The sequence below is a fragment of the Eleutherodactylus coqui genome, chromosome 1 (genome assembly GCF_035609145.1).
Source record: "Eleutherodactylus coqui strain aEleCoq1 chromosome 1, aEleCoq1.hap1, whole genome shotgun sequence".
In the NCBI taxonomy this organism is placed as follows: Eukaryota; Metazoa; Chordata; class Amphibia; order Anura; family Eleutherodactylidae; genus Eleutherodactylus; species Eleutherodactylus coqui.
In genome coordinates this window covers 181,470,676-181,491,464 of record NC_089837.1, presented here as the reverse complement: position 1 = coordinate 181,491,464, position 20,789 = coordinate 181,470,676, and the positions used below count along the sequence as shown (strand labels likewise).

The window sequence follows — 20,789 nt, the reverse complement described above, 5'->3', positions numbered from 1 at the left end:
TGGACATGTTGCATAATAAATAAGATATATTTACTTTCTTTTCAATTTTATAGTTGCTTCCAGGCTCTCTTTGTTTCCATGACTCAGAAGAGCTGGTGTTAAAGGGATTAAGGTTTTCAGAAAGTGCATGTGTTCCAACATTACTTATCTTCATTTAAGGCATCTCATGGCAAGTTATATTCAGCTTCTCCAACCCTGATTTTCTTTCCTGTCATTTCCTCCCAGGCCAGAAGTGTAACTTGAAGCTTCTGGGCCCCAATTCAAAACATGTAACAGGGCCCCCAACTATAATGCTTTATTCATAGTACTGGGCTCCCAATATGGAGAAGAAAGGCCTAACATGCCCCCTAAGGCTCCTGGGCCTGGGTGCAACTGCATCCCCTATAGTTACGCCAGTGTTTAAGGCTAACCAAGAGTATGTTATCTTATGCTCATCCCTTAGTCCCTCATAAATAAAATTGAACATTCTTGTTTATAGAGGAGATGCCTGGCATCATTTATTCTGGACCATTCAGAAGACTAATGCATGGGGCCCATGGATGTGCAGGAAACTGGTGCAAGCACTTGTAATTGCGACAAGGAAGAAGGCCTATTAACCAATGGACATGGCACATTACTGTTCCCTCAGTGCTGGGCTACAATGAATGTGAGGGGAACCAATCAAAGCTGCAGAGTTTATATAAGGACCTGTTGTGATGGAGCAAGAAAATATACTTATATAGTGGGTATACTTACAATATAGTGACCAACCCCTTTACATTTTATTTATAGTACAATCTAATTGCTCTAGTTTTATATTTGTATTATATACACATAATATTGACTTACTCTCTCTCCTTCTTTTCCAGATGGGCCTTCAGGACCCACTTCTCCCTAAACATGAGTGTTAGAAAAGAATACTATTAGAATGCTTCAACATGGTATGCTGAAGAACTGTAAACTGAGTATCAGAACCCGTTGTGAAGAATTAAATGTATACATTTCATGTCTAAAGAAATGCTGTTTAGCACAACAGTAGAGTCACAAATAAGATGGCATTTCTAATTTATTGTTACGGGAAGAATGTAAACAATGTAGCATATTTATTTACACAACTGTATGTAAATTGTGCACTTACTTTATCTCCTTTTATGTCAGTTGCATAAATCTAAAAAAATGAAAAAGATTACATTAAATTAGCTTATTTACATAGCTTACCTAATGCCTGTACATATAACATGTTATGTTTCTTCTTTTTTTTCAGTTCTTTTTTACTAAACATTTGTTATACAGCATTTAGTCCCTGACCGATATTTCCTATCACACATAATTTTCATAATGAATCATTACTGCATTCATTTATGGCACAAAAGCTATCCATTAGCCATCATATAAATGTATCCATATAATCACTTTACACTATTTAATTGATAATTGATCACACCCAAAGTTTATTGTAGCCAGCCCTGCTGTATGTAACTGTACCCTTTTACTGGTCCTCAGTATGAGGGCTCTTTCACACGTCCGTATCCGTTTTTACGTTTTCTCCGCAGCGTCAATGGCCGTTTTCCGGTATCATGACCAGCGTTTTCTCGCCCATTCACACTACTGGGATCGACGTTTTTTTAGTGAATACCTGCTAATATGCCTCACCCTGCCTTTCTATGGGAGCCGCCGTATTCTGGGCAAAAGATAGTTCCGGAACTATCTTTTTGCCCGCCTTATATGCGTTGACACGTATTTCGGTTGTGTATGTTCCATTTTTCATGGTCCAACGTATTTATGTGCTGTAAATTCACCTGTGGGAATGAATGCATTGGAAACCAAGGGCGCAGATGGTCGTGTATATCAGTCAGCCGTAAAAATGCGCTGTTTATGTTCTCATTTGAAAGAGCCCTGAGAGTGAGACCACAAGTTACAGTCTTGTAGTGATAGGAAATAAGCCGCTATATATGGAATAACAATGAACTAGCCATCAAAGAATTTCCACAATCAAATGAAGGTCTAGAAAAAATTAAAAATAGGATCTGCTGCAATAATTAAAAATAACTTGACTCTTAATTAGTGTATATTACTTCAATCTCCTATACGTTATACCCCATAGGTCCTTAATACCACCTACTGCTGCATGTATCTATCTACAATATCTACAAGAGAGGTTGCGAAAACTACATCATACATCATTCAGTGCTCTGCAGCTATTGGCTAAAACTGCCCACGTTGAATTCTTGCTCAGCTCAGGACATCCCTGTACTCTGTGCATACTACTAAGAGGTCCCTTTGAAGTAAAGGTGCATTTACACTGATAAGATGATCGCTCAAAAGATGGCTTTTGAGCGAAGTTTGAGCGGTAATCGTTGTGTCTAAATGGACCTTAACTCTGCTTATTTTCTGGTCTAAATGCAGAAGTAAATAGTTAAAACAATGCAGAGTATTTCCAGTATTACCAGTGCTATATGCAGAGTGCATGCCAAGAGCTAGAGCAATAAGGCCCCTGCACATGGGCGGAAATTCTGCGGCGGGATTTCCTGCAGAATTTCCGCCCCTGCCTGCATAGGATTGCATTGCAAAACGCAATCCTAGGCAGACGGCCGTGATTTGTCCGTGTGAAAATAAACGCGGAAAACAAATAACGGCATACTCTATTTTTGTGCCGGTCTCGAAATGTCACTCCCAGCGGCCCGGCTCTGCTCTGAGCATGCGCTGGCTGTCCGGCAGCCGGCACATCACAGAAACCAGAGCCGCGGGAGAAGGTGAGACCCGCACTGGTCCCTGCAGGGGCGCAGATCGGGTCCCGCTGCGAGATTTCTCGCAGGGGATCCGACCCAGCCGTGTGCAGGCGTCCTAAGTCTTTGTGGTGCAGCTTTAATCAGTAGCTGCAGAACAATAAGGGATGTTAAAAGGGATTGGCATTTTGGCAACTTCTCTAATACAAATCTGTAATATACAGCAGTTGTGTTATTGCCTGTGGTGTTAGAGGGGTTTTCCCATCTTATAAAGTGAAGGCATTGGACTAGGATGGTCTAAGCTCTAGGAACCCACTGATCTGGAGAATTAAAGAGGCACAGTGTAGGTTTGTTACTGCATCCTTTCTAAGTTTCCCTGTGCAGCCACTGGGCCATGTAATGATCTGAATTTACTTGAATGGGGCCATCCTGCAGTTCCCTGTACAGTGGGCGACTGGAGCACACCTGTGTGGGGGGAAAACAATGAAAGAGATGCGGCACTACGCCGGAGGCTTTGCCATACAAAAATCACTACACTAACTACACTAATAAAATGATACTTTATTAAGGAATTTTGAAACACCCAACAAATATCAAACAAGCAAACACAATTTTAGATGTGAAACAAGGGTGCTTATCAATAATGACATAATAATGTTTGCAAACATATATATCTGGCAGCAGATATACACATAGGATTAAAGACAACTAACAATTTGTTGGCTCTAATAGTCAAGATCATGCAAAAAGTATTTCCACAATGGACTAACAGATAATACAAAGGATTCACATATGACAAGATAAATGTTAGAATTGGGGTTACCACCAGGGGTGTGGGGCCCGGGCTGGTGCCTCTGTCCGGGGTTCCCCCACTCTGGTGGTTGGCCGCGGTGGCCGTCGGTATGCCCCGCATCGCGTGCAGGCGCGCCCGTCTAATAGTCGGCCACGCGGCACTCTCGTCAGTGCGCGCCTCCAGGGGGAAGTGGTTTCATGATTCCCCCTGGTGGTCATGTGACTTCTCCCCGCCCTCTGGGCAGGGAGTTCTACATATAAACCTGCTCAGCCAGTCCTTCTTTGCCAGTGTTTGGTTTTGAATCCCTTCTGCGAACACCCGCTATCATTGACCTGACTTTTAGTGTTCTGACTTGAATCTGACTTTGCCTCTGGTTCATCCCTCTGTACTGTGCACGTGCTTTCTAGTTCTGACCCAGCCTGTTTTGACTATTCTCTGGTTGCTGTTTACTCCCCTTTACTTTCAGGTTCCCACCTGTCGTTCTCCCAGTCCCTCTTTCCTGGGATCCCTGACACTAGTGCAGTGTAAGGACTGTTGCCCAGTTGTCACCCTGGGGCTTAGCCCAGGTGGGCAAGTAGGTAGGGACACGGGAAAGGGTTGGCATAGGGAGTCCCTGTCCATCTGTCCTGACCAGCCCTAACAGAAACACTGGCCATATAGTTTCTGGGAACCTGTTACGACCTTCCCGTTTAAACCCTGATATGGAGGCTGTTGCGGCCCTTGCCAATCAGGTGCAGGCCTTAACTGAGTTGGTCCAGGAATTGTCCGCCTGGTTTCAGCATCAGGAGCAGACCGCTGCTGGTACCCCAGTCACCATTGCTGCAGTTCCGGACTCGGGGGTTGAACCCAGGGTTGCGCTACCGGGCATGTTTTCGGGTGACTGCGTTGGAGCAGTTCTCGCGCAGAAATCTCCTGGCCGACCTGGTCTCCAACCCTGTGCGTTTTTTTCCAGAAAGTTTATTCAGGCAGAACGCAACTATGATATTGGCAACAGCGAAATGTTGGCCATAAAATGGGCATTTGATGAGTGGAGACATTTCTTAGAGGCCATCATACTATTACAGTCCTCACTGATCATAAGAATCTGGTTTATCTGGAGTCTGCTAAGCGCTTAAACACACGTCAGGCCAGGTGGGCATTGTTTTTTTCATGTTTCAATTTTGTAGTCACATATGTGCCAGGGTCTAGGAATGTCAAGGCTGATGCGTTGTCACGCAGCTTCGGGGTTCCCAAGGTAGAGGAGCCTCAGCCAGAGAGTATTCTAGGCCCTGGCGTGGTGGTCGCCTCTCTTACATCTCACACCTCTGCTTTACTTCGGTCGGCCCAGCAGTTGGTTCCCTAAGTCCTTCCGGAAGGGAGGATATTTGTACCCCATGCCTTGCGGCTCCTCATATTGGAGGAAGTTCATTCGTCAGTGTTGGCCAGACATCCAAGGGTCTCGGGACATCCGTGCGTTTGTCAGGTCCTGCCCAATCTGTGCTCGAGGGAAGAGTGTACGGAGACGACCTGAAGGTCCGCTTTGTCCTCTTCCCGTTTCAGAGAGGCCATGGACCCATCTGTCAATGGATTTTATTACCGACTTGCCGGAATCTTAGGGGTGCTCGGTCATCTTGGTGGTAGTCAACAGATATTCCAAAATGGCGTATTTTACCGCTCTTAAGAAGCTTCCGTCTGCACCTGAGTTAGCCACCATATTTGTCAGGGAGATTGTGCGCCTGCATGGGGTCCCTTAGGATATTGTTTCTGACCGGGGAGTCCAATTTGTTGCCGGGTTTGGAGGGCGTTTTGTAAGAATATCGGTATTGGATTGTCGTTTTCTTCTGCCTTCCACCAGGAGTCCAATGGGCAGACAGAACGCATGAACCAGGAACTGAGAATGTATGTGAGTGATTGTCAGAGTCTCTGGGTCAATTATCTAGCGTTGGCTGAGTTTGCTATCAACAATCATACACATTCGGCGTCCGGTGTGTCTCCGTTTTTCTGTAATTTTGATTTTAATCCCAGGTTCTCGGTGTCCTTTCCCTCCTCTTTTAACTATCCGTCTGCTGACGCTCAGGTTCAGGACCTACGGGAGGTGTGGGAGAAGGTGCAGGGCAACTTGGAGTGGTCCCGAGATGCTGTGCTGAGGAGGAGTAGAGGTACACATACCATCTTTGAACCTTTGTCTGTGGGCCAGTTGGTGTACCTGTCTTCGAAGAACCTAAAGTTAAAGGTTCCTTCGTTGAAGCTGGCTCCCAATTTGTGGGCCCCTTCCCTATCACTAAAGTGATTAGTCCATTGGCATATGAGCTGGCACTACCAGACACGTGGAGAATCCACAGGGTGTTCCACAAGTCGCTCCTCAAGAGGTACGTCCCTCCAGTGGATATTTTACCTCTGAGTCTATTCTGTGCTCCTATGCAGTGAATAGACTAACAGCTTATCCCCTTCATTCTCAGGATTGGTGTGGGTCCCATAGGTTAGACCATGACCAATCATAAAGTGATGTTGTAGCCTAGTTTTTTGCCCTTATTTTATAAGATAGAAAAACATCTTTAGGGTCCTAAAGTTGATAGAGCACCTTGGGAAGTTGCATTTGAGGGACCAAGGTCAAAGAATTACTAGCCTTGGCATGTCACATGACCCTAACAGGAGTTTCTTTTTAAATAAATGTAAAATTCACCTTAAGAAGAAGACAATAAGAAAAAAATTATTATTTGTTTAACAGTCAGAAACTACATCAGGGGAGCAAGAAAAACTGAAAGGGGGCATATACCTTCACCTACAAAATCATCATATAAACTAGGGGTGCACAAGTTTTTCTGATCTGAGGGCCACATTGCCATAATGAACCACTTCCAAGGGTCACAAGGGTATTACTATCTGGGACATTTATGGTTCATCCGAAATATATGCCATAATTAATTGAAGTATGTTCCACTTCTAGGCTCCCACCTATTGGGAGAATGGGGTCACCTTTTCCCCTCTCAGCACTCTAGAGAGGAGGGGACAATGCATATGGCTCTCTTCGTTGTAGATGATGTATGTCAAGGTAATGGCCGGGCATTTCATAAGTCCTATAAACTACAATGGAGAGGACTGCATGCATATACAATGCCTCTAACTCATAAACGTATTTTTGGAGTGCCAAATGTGTAAAAGACTTTATTCACCTAATTTATAGGAAATTCAGACATGGTTACACAGTGCACCCTCAGTACTTGCCCCAATATATAGGAGACCCAGACATGGTTACACAGTGCACCCGTAGTACTTGTCCTTATATATTGGGGGCCCAGACATGGTTACACAGTGCACCCTCAGTACTTGTCCTAATATATAGGGGACCCAGACATGGTTACACAGGGCACCCTCAGTACTTGTCCTAATATATAGGGGTCCCAGACATGGTTACACAGTGCACCCATAGTACTTGTCCTAATATATAGGGGACCCAGACATGGTTACACAGTGCACCCATAGTACTTCTCTCTTCCTGTTGCCCTGCTATGTGCCACTCCTCTTCACCCCAACATGGAAACTACATGACAACGCATAGATATTTCTAAGTACAAATTATTTGGGCTGAACAGAATGGCATTGCGGGCCGCATGTGGCCCCTGGGCTATATGTTGTGCAACTCTTATATAAACCATTGTGAAAAAAAACACATGCCACAAGCATTCAAAATCTTAACTATTATTATTTGTCTGAATCTTTTTTTCTTGTCTCTTTAGTTCAGATTTCTGTATTATGCAGTCTTACTGCACCAGAATAATCCTAAAGGAAATTACGGTTTAGATATCAAAGTAATTGTTTGTTCACATTTGACAAAAAAGCAGTTTTCGGTTCATTCCGGTGCTCATCTTCAATCAGCTAAACTTTAAGCACACTCCGAATAGCACAAATACCAAATATAGGTTTAATCATTTCCTCTAATTCATGAAATTACTGCTTTATCCACTGCTTTCCTGCAAACTTTAGGCAGTGATAGTGCGATCAAAGCTACAAAGGAAGTGTTCTTAATATCTAACTAAACACATAAGGTTAAACCACTTTTTTTTATTTGTATGCAGGTGAGATTCCTGTTACACAGCAGCATATAAGATTGACGACAGAAAAAGACCACATGGTTCATTTAGTTTGCCCTTATAGTTACTTTACTATTTACAGTACATTCCTCGCTTTGCTGTTAATACTACATACAGGAGTCATATAAATTATTTCATCAATATTGCAAGTTCCATTACAAAGGGTTTTAAGTAGCATTATAGGCTATGTCAATTTTCTACCAGAGAACCTTCCACAATTGAAGTACCAGTCTATTTGGTGGGCAAAATTGGCCAAATTGTTTTGGTTTCAGTTTTGGATCTAACCTTTGTGTAGTTGAACAATCTTTTAGACAGGTAGCGGATATACAAAAAGCATGCTGATGAAAATGCTTTTCATATCCCTTTATCTAATGCCCCAGCATTCCAATAACGGTAATAACAGTTACAATGTGTTAGTTATTGCACTTTCCCAACAATAGCGGCTTATAAGACCATGCTGCCCAACTTCCTTGCTGTGTAGTATATTAGCCAGGATTGTTTGAGACCCACATAAAGGAAATACCACTGGTCACACATAGTATGTTAGGCCGAAAAAAGACAAACGTCCATCTAGTTCAGCCTATTTCCACCCCCGTGTTGATCCAGAGGTAGGCAAAAAAACCAATGAGGCAGAAGCCAATTTACTCTTTATTTTTTAGGGAACAAAATCCTTCCCGACTCCATAGTGGCAGTCAGAATAATCCCTGGATCAACCTTTGAAAAGTTCCTACTTGACTCCAAGACGGTCACTAGGAAGATACTCGGGTGATCTAACCTCTGGCAGTTTATTAGATGAGTCATAGGGCCTCATGATGATAATTATTAATAAATGAGATCACTGAAAATGTTTATGGTAAAGCCAATGTGATTGTACGAATGTTTGTGTACAACAATTCCCTAACTGGCTATGTCTTCCCAAAAATTCACTAGTAAATCCATATGTTTTAACAAGCGGATTTACATGGAGATTTGAATACATATTTTGCTAGGGATTTCGTCCCTCATGATGCATGGAGTAGCTGTTGCACAATTTGGAAGAATTCTCTGACAGATATGTCATGCTGTGTAGTTGTGTCTGCTGATGGATTCACAAGGAAGCCTCTGGGAATCTGAACTGCATGAATTTTTATTGCTGTATCATTGGATTGCCCAAAAATATGGAAATATTCGACAACCGTTATGTTTATAATTCTCTAACGCATGAGTATATTCAAAAATGAAAACTAAGAATATTCTTTAACTGTCACCCAGATGCAGAAATACTGTGAATACAAATGCCCCTTTATGTGAGTTCATACACAGTAGACACATTAACATTGAAAGGGTTGTCTCATGAAGACAAACCGTGTCCATATATCCTAGAGGCAGAACAGAGAGTTACTATAACATGCTCAAACCATTCAGAACGCTGCAGGTGAAATGTCTGGCCAGGCACAGTTTTCCTGATGACATCCATCACCAGGGGTTAAAGAAACTGGACCCACAGTGATTAACTGGCTTCCATCGAAGAGTGGTCTTCACGAGACAACCCATTTAAACCTAAAGTGCTCTGAAAGTTTTGCATCTAAAAACAGCACATCTCTAAAGCTGCTAATCTCTATAGTACATGCAAGAGACTGTCTAGACCTTGGTAATTTATAAGTCTTATTTTTCCGTCTCCTATGAATAAGAGATCCTTATAAACAATTAGATGAAAACAAATGTGATCTGCAGAGGTGTTCTTGCAAATCTGATCTAATTAATAATGTTTCTGGATGTGGCACGGATTTTTACATAAATATATCTGTGAGCAATTGCTGTACAATGTCCTAAACGTATTATTACTATACAAATCTACCATGAAATATTAATATGTTTACTGCATATTGTCCATATCTATGCCAGCAACCATAATGACAGAATGACAACTGTGCACTGGTTCCATCAACTTTCGCTTCAATGTCTTATGGTAAGTAATGTTATTATGCTCATGAGTTGAAACATGCTATTACATTTCCATGCACAGAAGACAAATTACTTGTATGAGAAATCATTAAAGGAAATACCTATGATGAATGAGAACAATTACAGAATTTCTTTTTGGATGAAACAGATGATGTTTCAAGAACGATAACGTAGAGATAACACAACAAATAAATGTACACGCTCTTATCTGAAGCTGGCCATGGACATAAATTTTTCTTTTTTGACACATCCTGTTATTTTCAGTCCATGGCTCTTGGGGGAAAACTATCAGCCCTGATGGGTTTTTCCATTAGCGCTATGTTTTTAAGCCTCTCCTTCCTTATCCATAACACATGCAGCTATTTCATGTATATTCGGCTTATTTTGACTTACGGTTTTCACATTTATCACTCTGTTTGGTTGTAACTTGATCTATTTTATGGGACCTTCCTTCTGATTATAGTGTTTAGGCAAATAACAATTTTATTTCTGCTTTTTACAGAGTTTTCCGTGTATTGCAACACATTTGCAGTAGCATACAGTTCAACACAACTTGACAGCAAAAGCGTTACATATTGTTGATTGAACAGTAAGCCAATACAGAGGAAGCAATTGCAAATCTTTTGTGCTTATAGAACGACAAGATTTTGGAAAGTGGACCTGTATGATGAAGCTTTATGAAACAAGTGGCCTTTTCATCAAATTGTTAATGCACAAGGATGAAGGAAAGGAAGCAAGCGTAATGATATACAGTAACATAAGGGGATGCTATCATGCTAGTTTCACTGGAGAGTAGCTAGGTACAACTTAATAGACCTGCAGTAGAATACTATCACTTCACTTTACAGCTCACAGCAGTGGCATTTATTGCTTGACACTATAAATTTGCAGTGTGCTCTGGATTAATTTGGTGATTTCAAATATATATAGTATTTTATGTTTATGAACAAAAATTTAAATCAGTTACATAGAGGATAGCTAGAAAGTTGCCTGAGTTTGTTGTATGGCCATATGTAATATAAGAATTTTCTAACCATTTGATAGAAAAGCAGTTTCTGGAGAAAACATCTTTTTTTCAAGCAACATAATGTTGTTGTCATGGTTATTTCTTTCCTTACCCTCCTCACTTATGGCCCTTTGTGTAGTATTCTTTCCTCACCTGTCTTCTTGAACCAATATAAAGAATCAGATGCAGCGCATCTCTATAACAATAACTGAATAATGAGTAGCTTGATCTGTCCCTGAAGAACAATTAAAACTCTGTGGCAGATCTGTGCATTGAGCCCATGAAATCTTTGTCTTAATTAACTCCGGGACTGTCTGAAATTACTCTCAACAGGAATTCTGTGGACAGAGATTTTCAACAAGAGCTGACTTTAGAGACCACATGCATTCTTATAAGGAAATCAATGATTAGGGCTATCAGAAAATTAACATTTGAAAAAGTTAATAGAAAGTTTTCACAAAGACAAAAATACATTGTTTACTGAAAAAATAAAGAATTAGTTATAAAATAACAGATGTAAAGCATTAACAAAAAATCTTTTAATAGAAAGTACCAGTTGATGGATGGTACCAAACAGACAAAGGTCAAAAAACAGATGTAGATGTGTCAGATGGGATTTTATGTTGTCACATCTGTTGCAGAAATGATCCAGGATGTATTAAATTTAGAAATCACAACCATCATGCCGTTTCCTAACAAAAACTGCAACCCGGAAAAAAAGTATAAAAGTGTATTTCACGTATAAAGAAAAAGGAAGAAGATGGAATAAGTGGAGGAAGGGGGGAAAGAAAGTGGGGAAGGGGAAGAGGAAGGTAGGAAATTAGTTAAGCTTCTAATGATATCTGGGAAATGAATACAACTAAATAAAGTAATAGAGGTTGTTCTAAGAAATCAACTGATTGACTCAGGTCTGGTTTCTCTAATCCTCGGGGATCAGCCTTTTTTTCTGTGGGAAGCTGCATCCTTTTTTGCGGCATTGTACACAGGCGGACCATGTAATGTATAGACGAGCTGGGTTCAGCAGAATGGGGACTGTTGTTACAGAGCTGCCATGCTCTACTTTATACAGGGGGCCTCAATCTTGATTGACTTTTTTTTTGTTTCAGATTGTAGGCTTAAGCAAGATAATGTTAAATTAAATTATAATGTTCAGAAGAACAACTATAATTAAAACAAAGCAACAGCTTTCAAGCTGACACAAATAAAGCTTTATGCCCATGGAACAGTGCAGAGATAAAGGCTTTACTAGTTTTTAGACTTTGCACATGATAAATGATATGATGAAGTGGTGACATTTCGGTTTTCAAGTCACTTTGAAGACATTGGGAGATATTCAGTAAGTCTAGTTTTTCATGTCAGTTTTAAACTGAACTTTGTTGGAGTACAGCACACAAAATCTATTAAGAAGTACAAGTCTTAATAAATTTGGTGAATCCTGGGATGTCCTTAATACAGAAAATATCATCTATATCTGCTGTAGGCAAGTGCAAATTTGTGCAATAAATTGCACTATTTAACTGAATCTGCCCAAAACCTGCTGGTCCTACCTCCTCTCAGTTAACTAGGTTCAATTTTCTCACTGCCTTTTTAATGTGAAAATCATGCTAATTTCAACATAAATATGCTATACATCAAAATTATGGAGTTTTTAGGGCCACAAAACTTTAGCAAAACTATTGATAATTCCCCTTTGTTGTGATATCAATATGACCTTTTTAAATCTTGCAAATTAGATGATTTCAGTGGGTCTTGCTTCTAAACGACCCAGGCATCAGCTGTTATAACCTAGGGGTGCTTGCTATACATTTCCCCTAGATTACCTAGAAGCCTAGAGCATACTTTTGGATATTAACTTTTATCAGCCCCTAACGACTAATCCTATCATCCAACATAAAGCTGTGTGGTGTGAAATAGTCTCATTGCTGCTGCTTTCTCAGAAGGCCTTTTAAACAAGAAAGAAGACAATTCCTCATTATTGAGAAACCTATTATACCTTTTTTTACCACCTGCTGAAAGTCCATAAAGGTCTTGCCAACCAACCTTGCTACCTGATCATTTTGGGAATAAATGTCTTGAGTAGCAGTCACTCACACTACATTTGCAAAAAAAGGGTAATCAATAGAGATGAGCGAACACCAAAATGTTCGGGTGTTCGTTATTCGTAACGAACTTCCCGTGATGCTCGAGGGTTCGTTTCGAACAACGAACCCCATTGAAGTCAATGGGCGACCAGAACATTTTTGTATTTTGCCGATGCTCGCTAAGGTTTTCATGTGTGAAAATCTGGGCAATTCAGGAAAGTGATGGGAATGACACAGTGACGGATAGGGCAGGCGAGGGGCTACATGTTGGGCTGCATCCTAAGTTCACAGGTCCCACTATTAAGCCACAATAGCGGCAAGAGTGGGCCCCCCCCCCCTCCCAACAACTTTTACTTCTGAAAAGCGCTCATTAGCATGGCATACCTTTGCTAAGCACCACACTACCTCCAACAAAGCACAATCACTGCCTGCATGACACTCCACTGCCACTTCTCCTGAGTTACATGCTGCCCAACCGCACCCCCTCCCCCCCACAGCGCACACCAAAGTGTCCCTGCGCAGCCTTCAGCTGCCCTCATGCCACACCACGCTCATGTCTATTTAGAATTGCGTCTGCCATGACGAGGGACCGCAGGCATACACTGCAGAGGTTGGCACGGCTAGGCAGCGACCCTCTTTAAAAGTGGCGGAGCGATAGCCCACAATGCTGTACAGAAGCAATGAGAAATAGAATCCTGTGCCACCGCCATCTGGAGCTGCACACGTGGGCATAGCAATGGGGAACCTATGTGCCACACACTATTCATTCTGTCAAGGTGTCTGCATGCCCCAGTCAGACCGGGCTTTTTAATTCATAGACACAGGCAGGTACAACTCCCTATTGTGAAGTCCCTGTCGACCCACAGCATGGGTGGCTCCCTGGAACCCACCGGCGGTACACAAAAATATCCCATTGCATTGCCCAACACAGCTGAGGTAGTAATGTCGTGCGTAATACAGGTGGGCTTCGGCCCACACTGCATGCCCCAGTCAGACTGGGATTCTTTACAAGTGGACACATGTAGGTTTAACTCCCTGTGGACCCACTGCCTGGGTGGGTGCCAGGAAGCCACCGGCGGTACATAGAAATATCCCATTGCATTGCCCAACACAGCTGAGGTAGTAATGTCGTGCGTAATACAGGTGTGCTTCGGCCCACACTGCATGCCCCAGTCAGACTGGGATTCTTTACAAGTGGACACATGTAGGTTTAACTCCCTGTGGACCCACTGCCTGGGTGGGTGCCAGGAAGCCACCGGCGGTACATAGAAATATCCCATTGCATTGCCCAACACAGCTGAGGTAGTAATGTCGTGCGTAATACAGGTGGGCTTCGGCCCACACTGCATGCCCCGGTCAGACGGGTTCTTTAGAAGTGTACAGATGTATTAAAAACTCAGTGTGCACCTACAGCATGGGTGGCTCCCTGGAACCCACCGGCGGTACACAAAAATATCCCATTGCATTGCCCAACACAGCTGAGGTAACGTCAGCTGTAATGCAGGTGGGCTAAAAATTAATTTGATTACACTGTAGGCGAGGGCCCACACAAATTGCTGTATCAACAGTACTAATGTACATCCCAAAAATTGGCCATGGCCAGCCAAGAGGGCAGGTGAAACCCATTAATCGCTTTGGTTAATGTGGCTTAAGTGGTAACTAGGCCTGGAGGCAGCCCAGTGTAACGAAAAATTGGTTCAAGTTAAAGTTCCAATGCTTTTAAGCGCATTGAAACTTATAAAAATTGTTCTGAAAAATTATTTGAGTGAGCCTTGTGGCCCTAAGAAAAATTGCCCGTTCAGCGTGATTACGTGAGGTTTCAGGAGGTGGAGCAGGAGGAGGAGGAGGAGGAATATTAGACACAGATTGATGAAGCAGAAATGTCCCCGTTTTGGATGGTGAGAGAGAACGTAGCTTCCATCCGCGGGTGCAGCCTACGTATTGCTTACGTATCGCTGCTGTCCGCTGGTGGAGAACAGAAGTCTGGGGAAATCCAGCCTTTGTTCATCTTGATGAGTGTTAGCCTGTCGGCACTGTCGGTTGACAAGCGGCTACGCTTATCTGTGATGATTCCCCCAGCCGCACTAAACACCCTCTCCGACAACACGCTAGCCGCAGGACAAGCAAGCACCTCAAGGGCATACAGGGCTAGTTCAGGCCACGTGTCCAGCTTCGACACCCAGTAGTTGTAGGGGGCAGAGGCGTCACCAAGGATGGTCGTGCGATCCGCTACGTACTCCCTCACCATCCTTTTGCAGTGCTCCCGCCGACTCAGCCGTGACTGGGGAGCGGTGACACAGTCTTGGTGGGGAGCCATAAAGCTGGCCAGGCCCTTAAAGACTGTTGCACTGCCTGGGATGTACATGCTGCTCGATCTACGCACATCCCCTGCAACATGGCCCTCGGAACTGCGCCTTCTGCCACTAGCGCTGTCGGCTGGGAATTTTACCATCAGCTTGTCCGCAAGGGTCCTGTGGTATAGCAACACTCTCGAACCCGTTTCCTCTTCGGGAATCAGAGTGGGCAGGTTCTCCTTATACCGTGGATCGAGCAGTGTGTACACCCAGTAATCCGTCGTGGCCAGAATGCGTGCAACGCGAGGGTCACGAGAAAGGCATCCTAACATGAAGTCAGCCATGTGTGCCAGGGTACCTGTACGCAACACATGGCTGTCTTCACTAGGAAGATCACTTTCAGGATCCTCCTCCTCCTCCTCCTCCTCCTCAGGCCATACACGCTGAAAGGATGACAGGCAATCAGCCGGTGTACCGTCAGCAGCGGGCCAAGCTGTCTCTTCCCCCTCCTCCTCATCCTCCTCATGCTCCTCCTCCTCCTCCTGTACGCGCTGAGAAATAGACAGGAGGGTGCCCTGACTATCCAGCGGCATACTGTCTTCCCCCGCCCCCGTTTCCGAGCGCAAAGCAGCTGCCTTTATGGTTTGCAGGGAATTTCTCAAGATGCATAGCAGAGGAATGGTGACGCTAATGATTGTAGCATCGCCGCTCACCACCTGGGTAGACTCCTCAAAATTACCAAGGACATGGCAGATGTCTGCCAACCAGGCCCACTCTTCTGAAAGGAATTGAGGAGGCTGACTCCCACTGCGCCGCCCATGTTGGAGTTGGTATTCGACTATAGCTCTCCGTTGTTCATAGAGCCTGGCCAACATGTGGAGCGTAGAGTTCCACCGTGTGGGCACGTCGCACAGCAGTCGGTGCACTGGCAGCTTAAAGTGATGTTGCAGGGTGCGCAGGGTGGCAGCGTCCGTGTGGGACTTGCGGAAATGTGCGCAGAGCCGGCGCGCCTTTACGAGCAGGTCTGACAAGCGTGGGTAGCTTTTCAGAAACCGCTGAACCACCAAATTAAAGACGTGGGCCAGGCATGGCACGTGCGTGAGGCTGCCAAGCTGCAGAGCCGCCACCAGGTTACGGCCGTTGTCACACACGACCATGCCCGGTTGGAGGCTCAGCGGCGCAAGCCAGCGGTCGGTCTGCTGTGTCAGACCCTGCAGCAGTTCGTGGGCCGTGTGCCTCTTATCGCCTAAGCTGAGTAGTTTCAGCACGGCCTGCTGACGCTTGCCCACCGCTGTGCTGCCACACCGCGCGACACCGACTGCTGGCGACATGCTGCTGCTAACACATCTTGATTGTGAGACAGAGGAGGAGGAGGAGGAGGAGGGTGCTTTAGTGGAGGAAGCATACACCTCCGCAGATACCAGCACCGAGCTGGGGCCCGCAATTCTGGGGGTGGGTAGGACGTGAGCGGTCCCAGGCTCTGACTCTGTCCCAGCCTCCACTAAATTCACCCAATGTGCCGTCAGGGAGATGTAGTGGCCCTGCCCGCCTGTGCTTGTCCACGTGTCCGTAGTTAAGTGGACCGTGGCAGTAACCGCGTTGGTGAGGGCGCGCACAATGTTGCGGGAGACGTGGTCGTGCAGGGCTGGGACGGCACATCGGGAAAAGTAGTGGCGACTGGGAACTGAGTAGCGCGGGGCCGCCGCCTCCATGATACTTTTGAAGGACTCCGTTTCCACAACCCTATACGGCAGCATCTCAAGGCTGATGAATTTTGCGATGCGGACGGTTAACGTTTGAGCGTGCGGGTGCGTGGCGGCGTACTTGCGCTTGCGCTCGAACACTTGCGCAAGCGACGGCTGAACGGTGCGCTGAACTACACTGCTGGATGGGGCCGAGGACAGCGGAGATGAGGGTGTGGGTGCAGGCCATGAGGCGGTAGTGCCTGTGTCCTGAGAGGGGGGTTGCATCTCAGTGGCAGGTTGGGGCACAGGGGGAGAGGCAGGGGTGCAAACCGGAGACGGTGAACGGCCTTTGTCCCACCTTGCGGGGTGCTTGGCCATCATATGTCTGCGCATGGTGGTGGTGGTGAGGCTGTTGGTGTTGGCTCCCCGGCTGAGCTTTGCGCGACAAAGGTTGCACACCACTGTTCGTCGGTCGTCAGGCGTCTCTGTGAAAAACTGCCAGACCTTAGAGCACCTCGGCCTACGCAGGGTGGCATGGCGCGAGGGGGCGCTTTGGGAAACACTTGGTGGATTATTCGGTCTGGCCCTGCCTCTACCCCTGGCCACCGCACTGCCTCTTGCAACCTGCCCTGCTGATGCCCTTGACTCCCCCTCTGAAGACCTGTCCTCCTGAGTAAGCGTTGCACACCAGGTGGGGTCAGTCACCTCATCGTCCTGCTGCTCTTCCTCCGAATCCTCTGTGCGCTGCTCCCTGGGACTTACTGCCCTTACTACTACCTCACTGCAAGACAACTGTGTCTGATCGTCATCGTCCTCCTCACCCACAGAAAGTTGTTGAGACAGTTGGCGGAAGTCCCCAGCCTCTTCCCCCGGACCCCGGGAACTTTCGAATGGTTGGGCATCAGTGACGATAAACTCCTCTGGTGGGAGAGGAACCGCTGCTGCCCAATCTAAGCAGGGGCCCGAGAACAGTTCCTGGGAGTGTTCCCGCTCCTGAGCAGGTGTCATTGTAGTGGACTGAGGAGGCTGGGAGGAAGGAGGAGCAGCAGACAGAGGATTCGGATTGGCAGCAGTGGACGGCGCAGAACTGCGGGTAGACGATAGGTTGCTCGAAGCACTTTCTGCCATCCAGGACAGGACCTGCTCACACTGCTCATTTTCTAATAACCGTCTCCCGCGTGGACCCATTAATTGGGCGATGAATGTGGGGACGCCAGAAACGTGCCTCTCTCCTAATCGCGCAGCAGACAGCTGCGACACACCTGGATCAGGAGCTTGGCCTGTGCCCACACCCTCACTTGGCCCTCCGCGTCCTCGGCCACGTCCACGTCCACGTCCTCTAGGCTTACCCCTACCCCTCAGCATGCTGTATTACCAGTGATTAGATTTCCCAGGCAGGAAATAAATTGGCGCAAGACTGCAGGCCAAATATAATTTTTGCCCTTTTTGGAAAACGAAAGGCCCCACTGCCTCTAGTGAATGAATTATCTAAGTTTAATAACTGTGCTGTGTCCCTGCTTATGTGTCACAGAACGTGAGGGTAGCAGAGTTATTATAACTCTTGGAGAGCAGGTATTTTTTTTCCCAATTAAGGAAAGCAAATGGCGAACCCAGCAGTAAAGCGTAGCTGGGTGCGTATGATTTAGCAATGTTTTTTACGCAGCTCACACGTCTACACAGGCGTAAGGACGGACACAGGCTGGACAAATAGATTTGTTTTCAGTTTTTTCCCACCAACAGGCAGCACTGCGTATATTCAATGAACCTGCGAAGTTTAATAACTGCGCTGTGTCCCTGCTTATGTGTCACAGAACGTGAGGGTAGCAGAGTTATTATAACTCTTGGAGAGCAGGTATTTTTTTTTCCCAATTAAGGAAAGCAAATGGCGAACCCAGCAGTAAAGCGTAGCTGGCTGCGTATGATTTAGCAATGTTTTTCACGCAGCTCACACGTCTACACAGGCGTAAGGACGGACACAGGCTGGACAAATAGATTTGTTTTCAGTTTTTTCCCACCAACAGGCAGCACTGCGTATATTCAATGAACCTGCGAAGTTTAATAACTGCGCTGTGTCCCTGCTTATGTGTCACAGAACGTGAGGGTAGCAGAGTTATTATAACTCTTGGAGAGCAGGTATTTTTTTTCCCAATTAAGGAAAGCAAATGGCGAACCCAGCAGTAAAGCGTAGCTGGGTGCGTATGATTTAGCAATGTTTTTCACGCAGCTCACACGTCTACACAGGCGTAAGGACGGACACAGGCTGGACAAATAGATTTGTTTTCAGTTTTTTCCCACCAACAGGCAGCACTGCGTATATTCAATGAACCTGCGAAGTTTAATAACTGCGCTGTGTCCCTGCTTATGTGTCACAGAACGTGAGGGTAGCAGAGTTATTATAACTCTTGGAGAGCAGGTATTTTTTTTTCCCAATTAAGGAAAGCAAATGGCGAACCCAGCAGTAAAGCGTAGCTGGCTGCGTATGATTTAGCAATGTTTTTCACGCAGCTCACACGTCTACACAGGCGTAAGGACGGACACAGGCTGGACAAATAGATTTGTTTTCAGTTTTTTCCCACCAACAGGCAGCACTGCGTATATTCAATGAACCTGCGAAGTTTAATAACTGCGCTGTGTCCCTGCTTATGTGTCACAGAACGTGAGGGTAGCAGAGTTATTATAACTCTTGGAGAGCAGGTATTTTTTTTCCCAATTAAGGAAAGCAAATGGCGAACCCAGCAGTAAAGCGTAGCTGGGTGCGTATGATTTAGCAATGTTTTTCACGCAGCTCACACGTCTACACAGGCGTAAGGACGGACACAGGCTGGACAAATAGATTTGTTTTCAGTTTTTTCCCACCAACAGGCAGCACTGCGTATATTCAATGAACCTGCGAAGTTTAATAACTGCGCTGTGTCCCTGCTTATGTGTCACAGAACGTGAGGGTAGCAGAGTTATTATAACTCTTGGAGAGCAGGTATTTTTTTTTCCCAATTAAGGAAAGCAAATGGCGAACCCAGCAGTAAAGCGTAGCTGGCTGCGTATGATTTAGCAATGTTTTTCACGCAGCTCACACGTCTACACAGGCGTAAGGACGGACACAGGCTGGACAAATAGATTTGTTTTCAGTTTTTTCCCACCAACAGGCAGCACTGCGTATATTCAATGAACCTGCGAAGTTTAATAACTGCGCTGTGTCCCTGCTTATGTGTCACAGAACGTGAGGGTAGCAGAGTTATTATAACTCTTGGAGAGCAGGTATTTTTTTTTCCCAATTAAGGAAAGCAAATGGCGAACCCAGCAGTAAAGCGTAGCTGGCTGCGTATGATTTAGCAATGTTTTTCACGCAGCTCACACGTCTACACAGGCGTAAGGACGGACACAGGCTGGACAAATAGATTTGTTTTCAGTTTTTTCCCACCAACAGGCAGCACTGCGTATATTCTATGAATAATAACTGTGTTGTGGCCCTGCCTATACAATTCTTTCCCTGCAGTATCAATGGAGGGTGCAATGCTCTGCAGAGGCGATTTTGAGAAGCCCAAAAAAAATGCAGCACAGCCAACAGCAGCCTGGACAGTACTGCACACGGATAAATATGGCCCTAGAAAGGACCGTTGAGGTTCTTGAAGGCTACACTCACTCCTAACACTCTCCCTGCCTATGCAGCACTTCTGTCCCTAATGCCAGGTGCAACGGTCTGCAGAGGCGATTTTGAGAAAAAAAAAAAAATCCCACTGCTAACAGCAGCCAACACACAGCTATCAGTGGCCCTAATAAGGACCTTTGGGGGGTCTTGAAGCCTACACTAACTACCAATTCTTTCCCTACAGCAGCTCCGGTATAAACAGCACTGTCCCTCATCTAACTCACACCGCATCTGAGGCGAGCCGCGGGAGGGGCCGACTTTTATATTAGGCGAACACCTGATCTCGCCAGCCACTCACAGCAGGGGGGTGGTATAGGGCTTAAACGTTGCAGGGGGAAGTTGTAATGCCTTCCCTGTCTTTCAATTGGCCAGAAAAGCGCGCTAACGTCTCAGGGAAGGAAGTGAAAGTAACCAGAACACCGCATGGTGTTCGTCACGAATAACGAACATCCCGAACACCCTAATATTCGCACGAATATCAAGCTCGGACGAACGCGTTCGCTCATCTCTAGTAATCAAGCTTCCATCATAACTTAGAAATTCAACCTAATTGATTTGTGAATTA

General features: G+C 45.3%; 1 protein-coding gene across 7 annotated transcripts in view; it reads right to left on the bottom strand.

Moving 5' to 3' along the window:
• Window positions 1-20,789, bottom strand: part of COL19A1 (collagen type XIX alpha 1 chain) — an 859,492-nt gene that overhangs the window by 510,743 nt on the left and 327,960 nt on the right. For all 7 annotated transcript variants that reach the window (XM_066604267.1, XM_066604321.1, XM_066604301.1 and 4 more), the window contains 2 exons: window positions 1,118-1,147; window positions 829-873 (listed from right to left, as the gene is read on the bottom strand). In XM_066604267.1, the coding sequence (XP_066460364.1) occupies window positions 829-873; window positions 1,118-1,147 (75 nt within the window). The remainder of the gene's footprint in view (window positions 1-828; window positions 874-1,117; window positions 1,148-20,789) is intronic.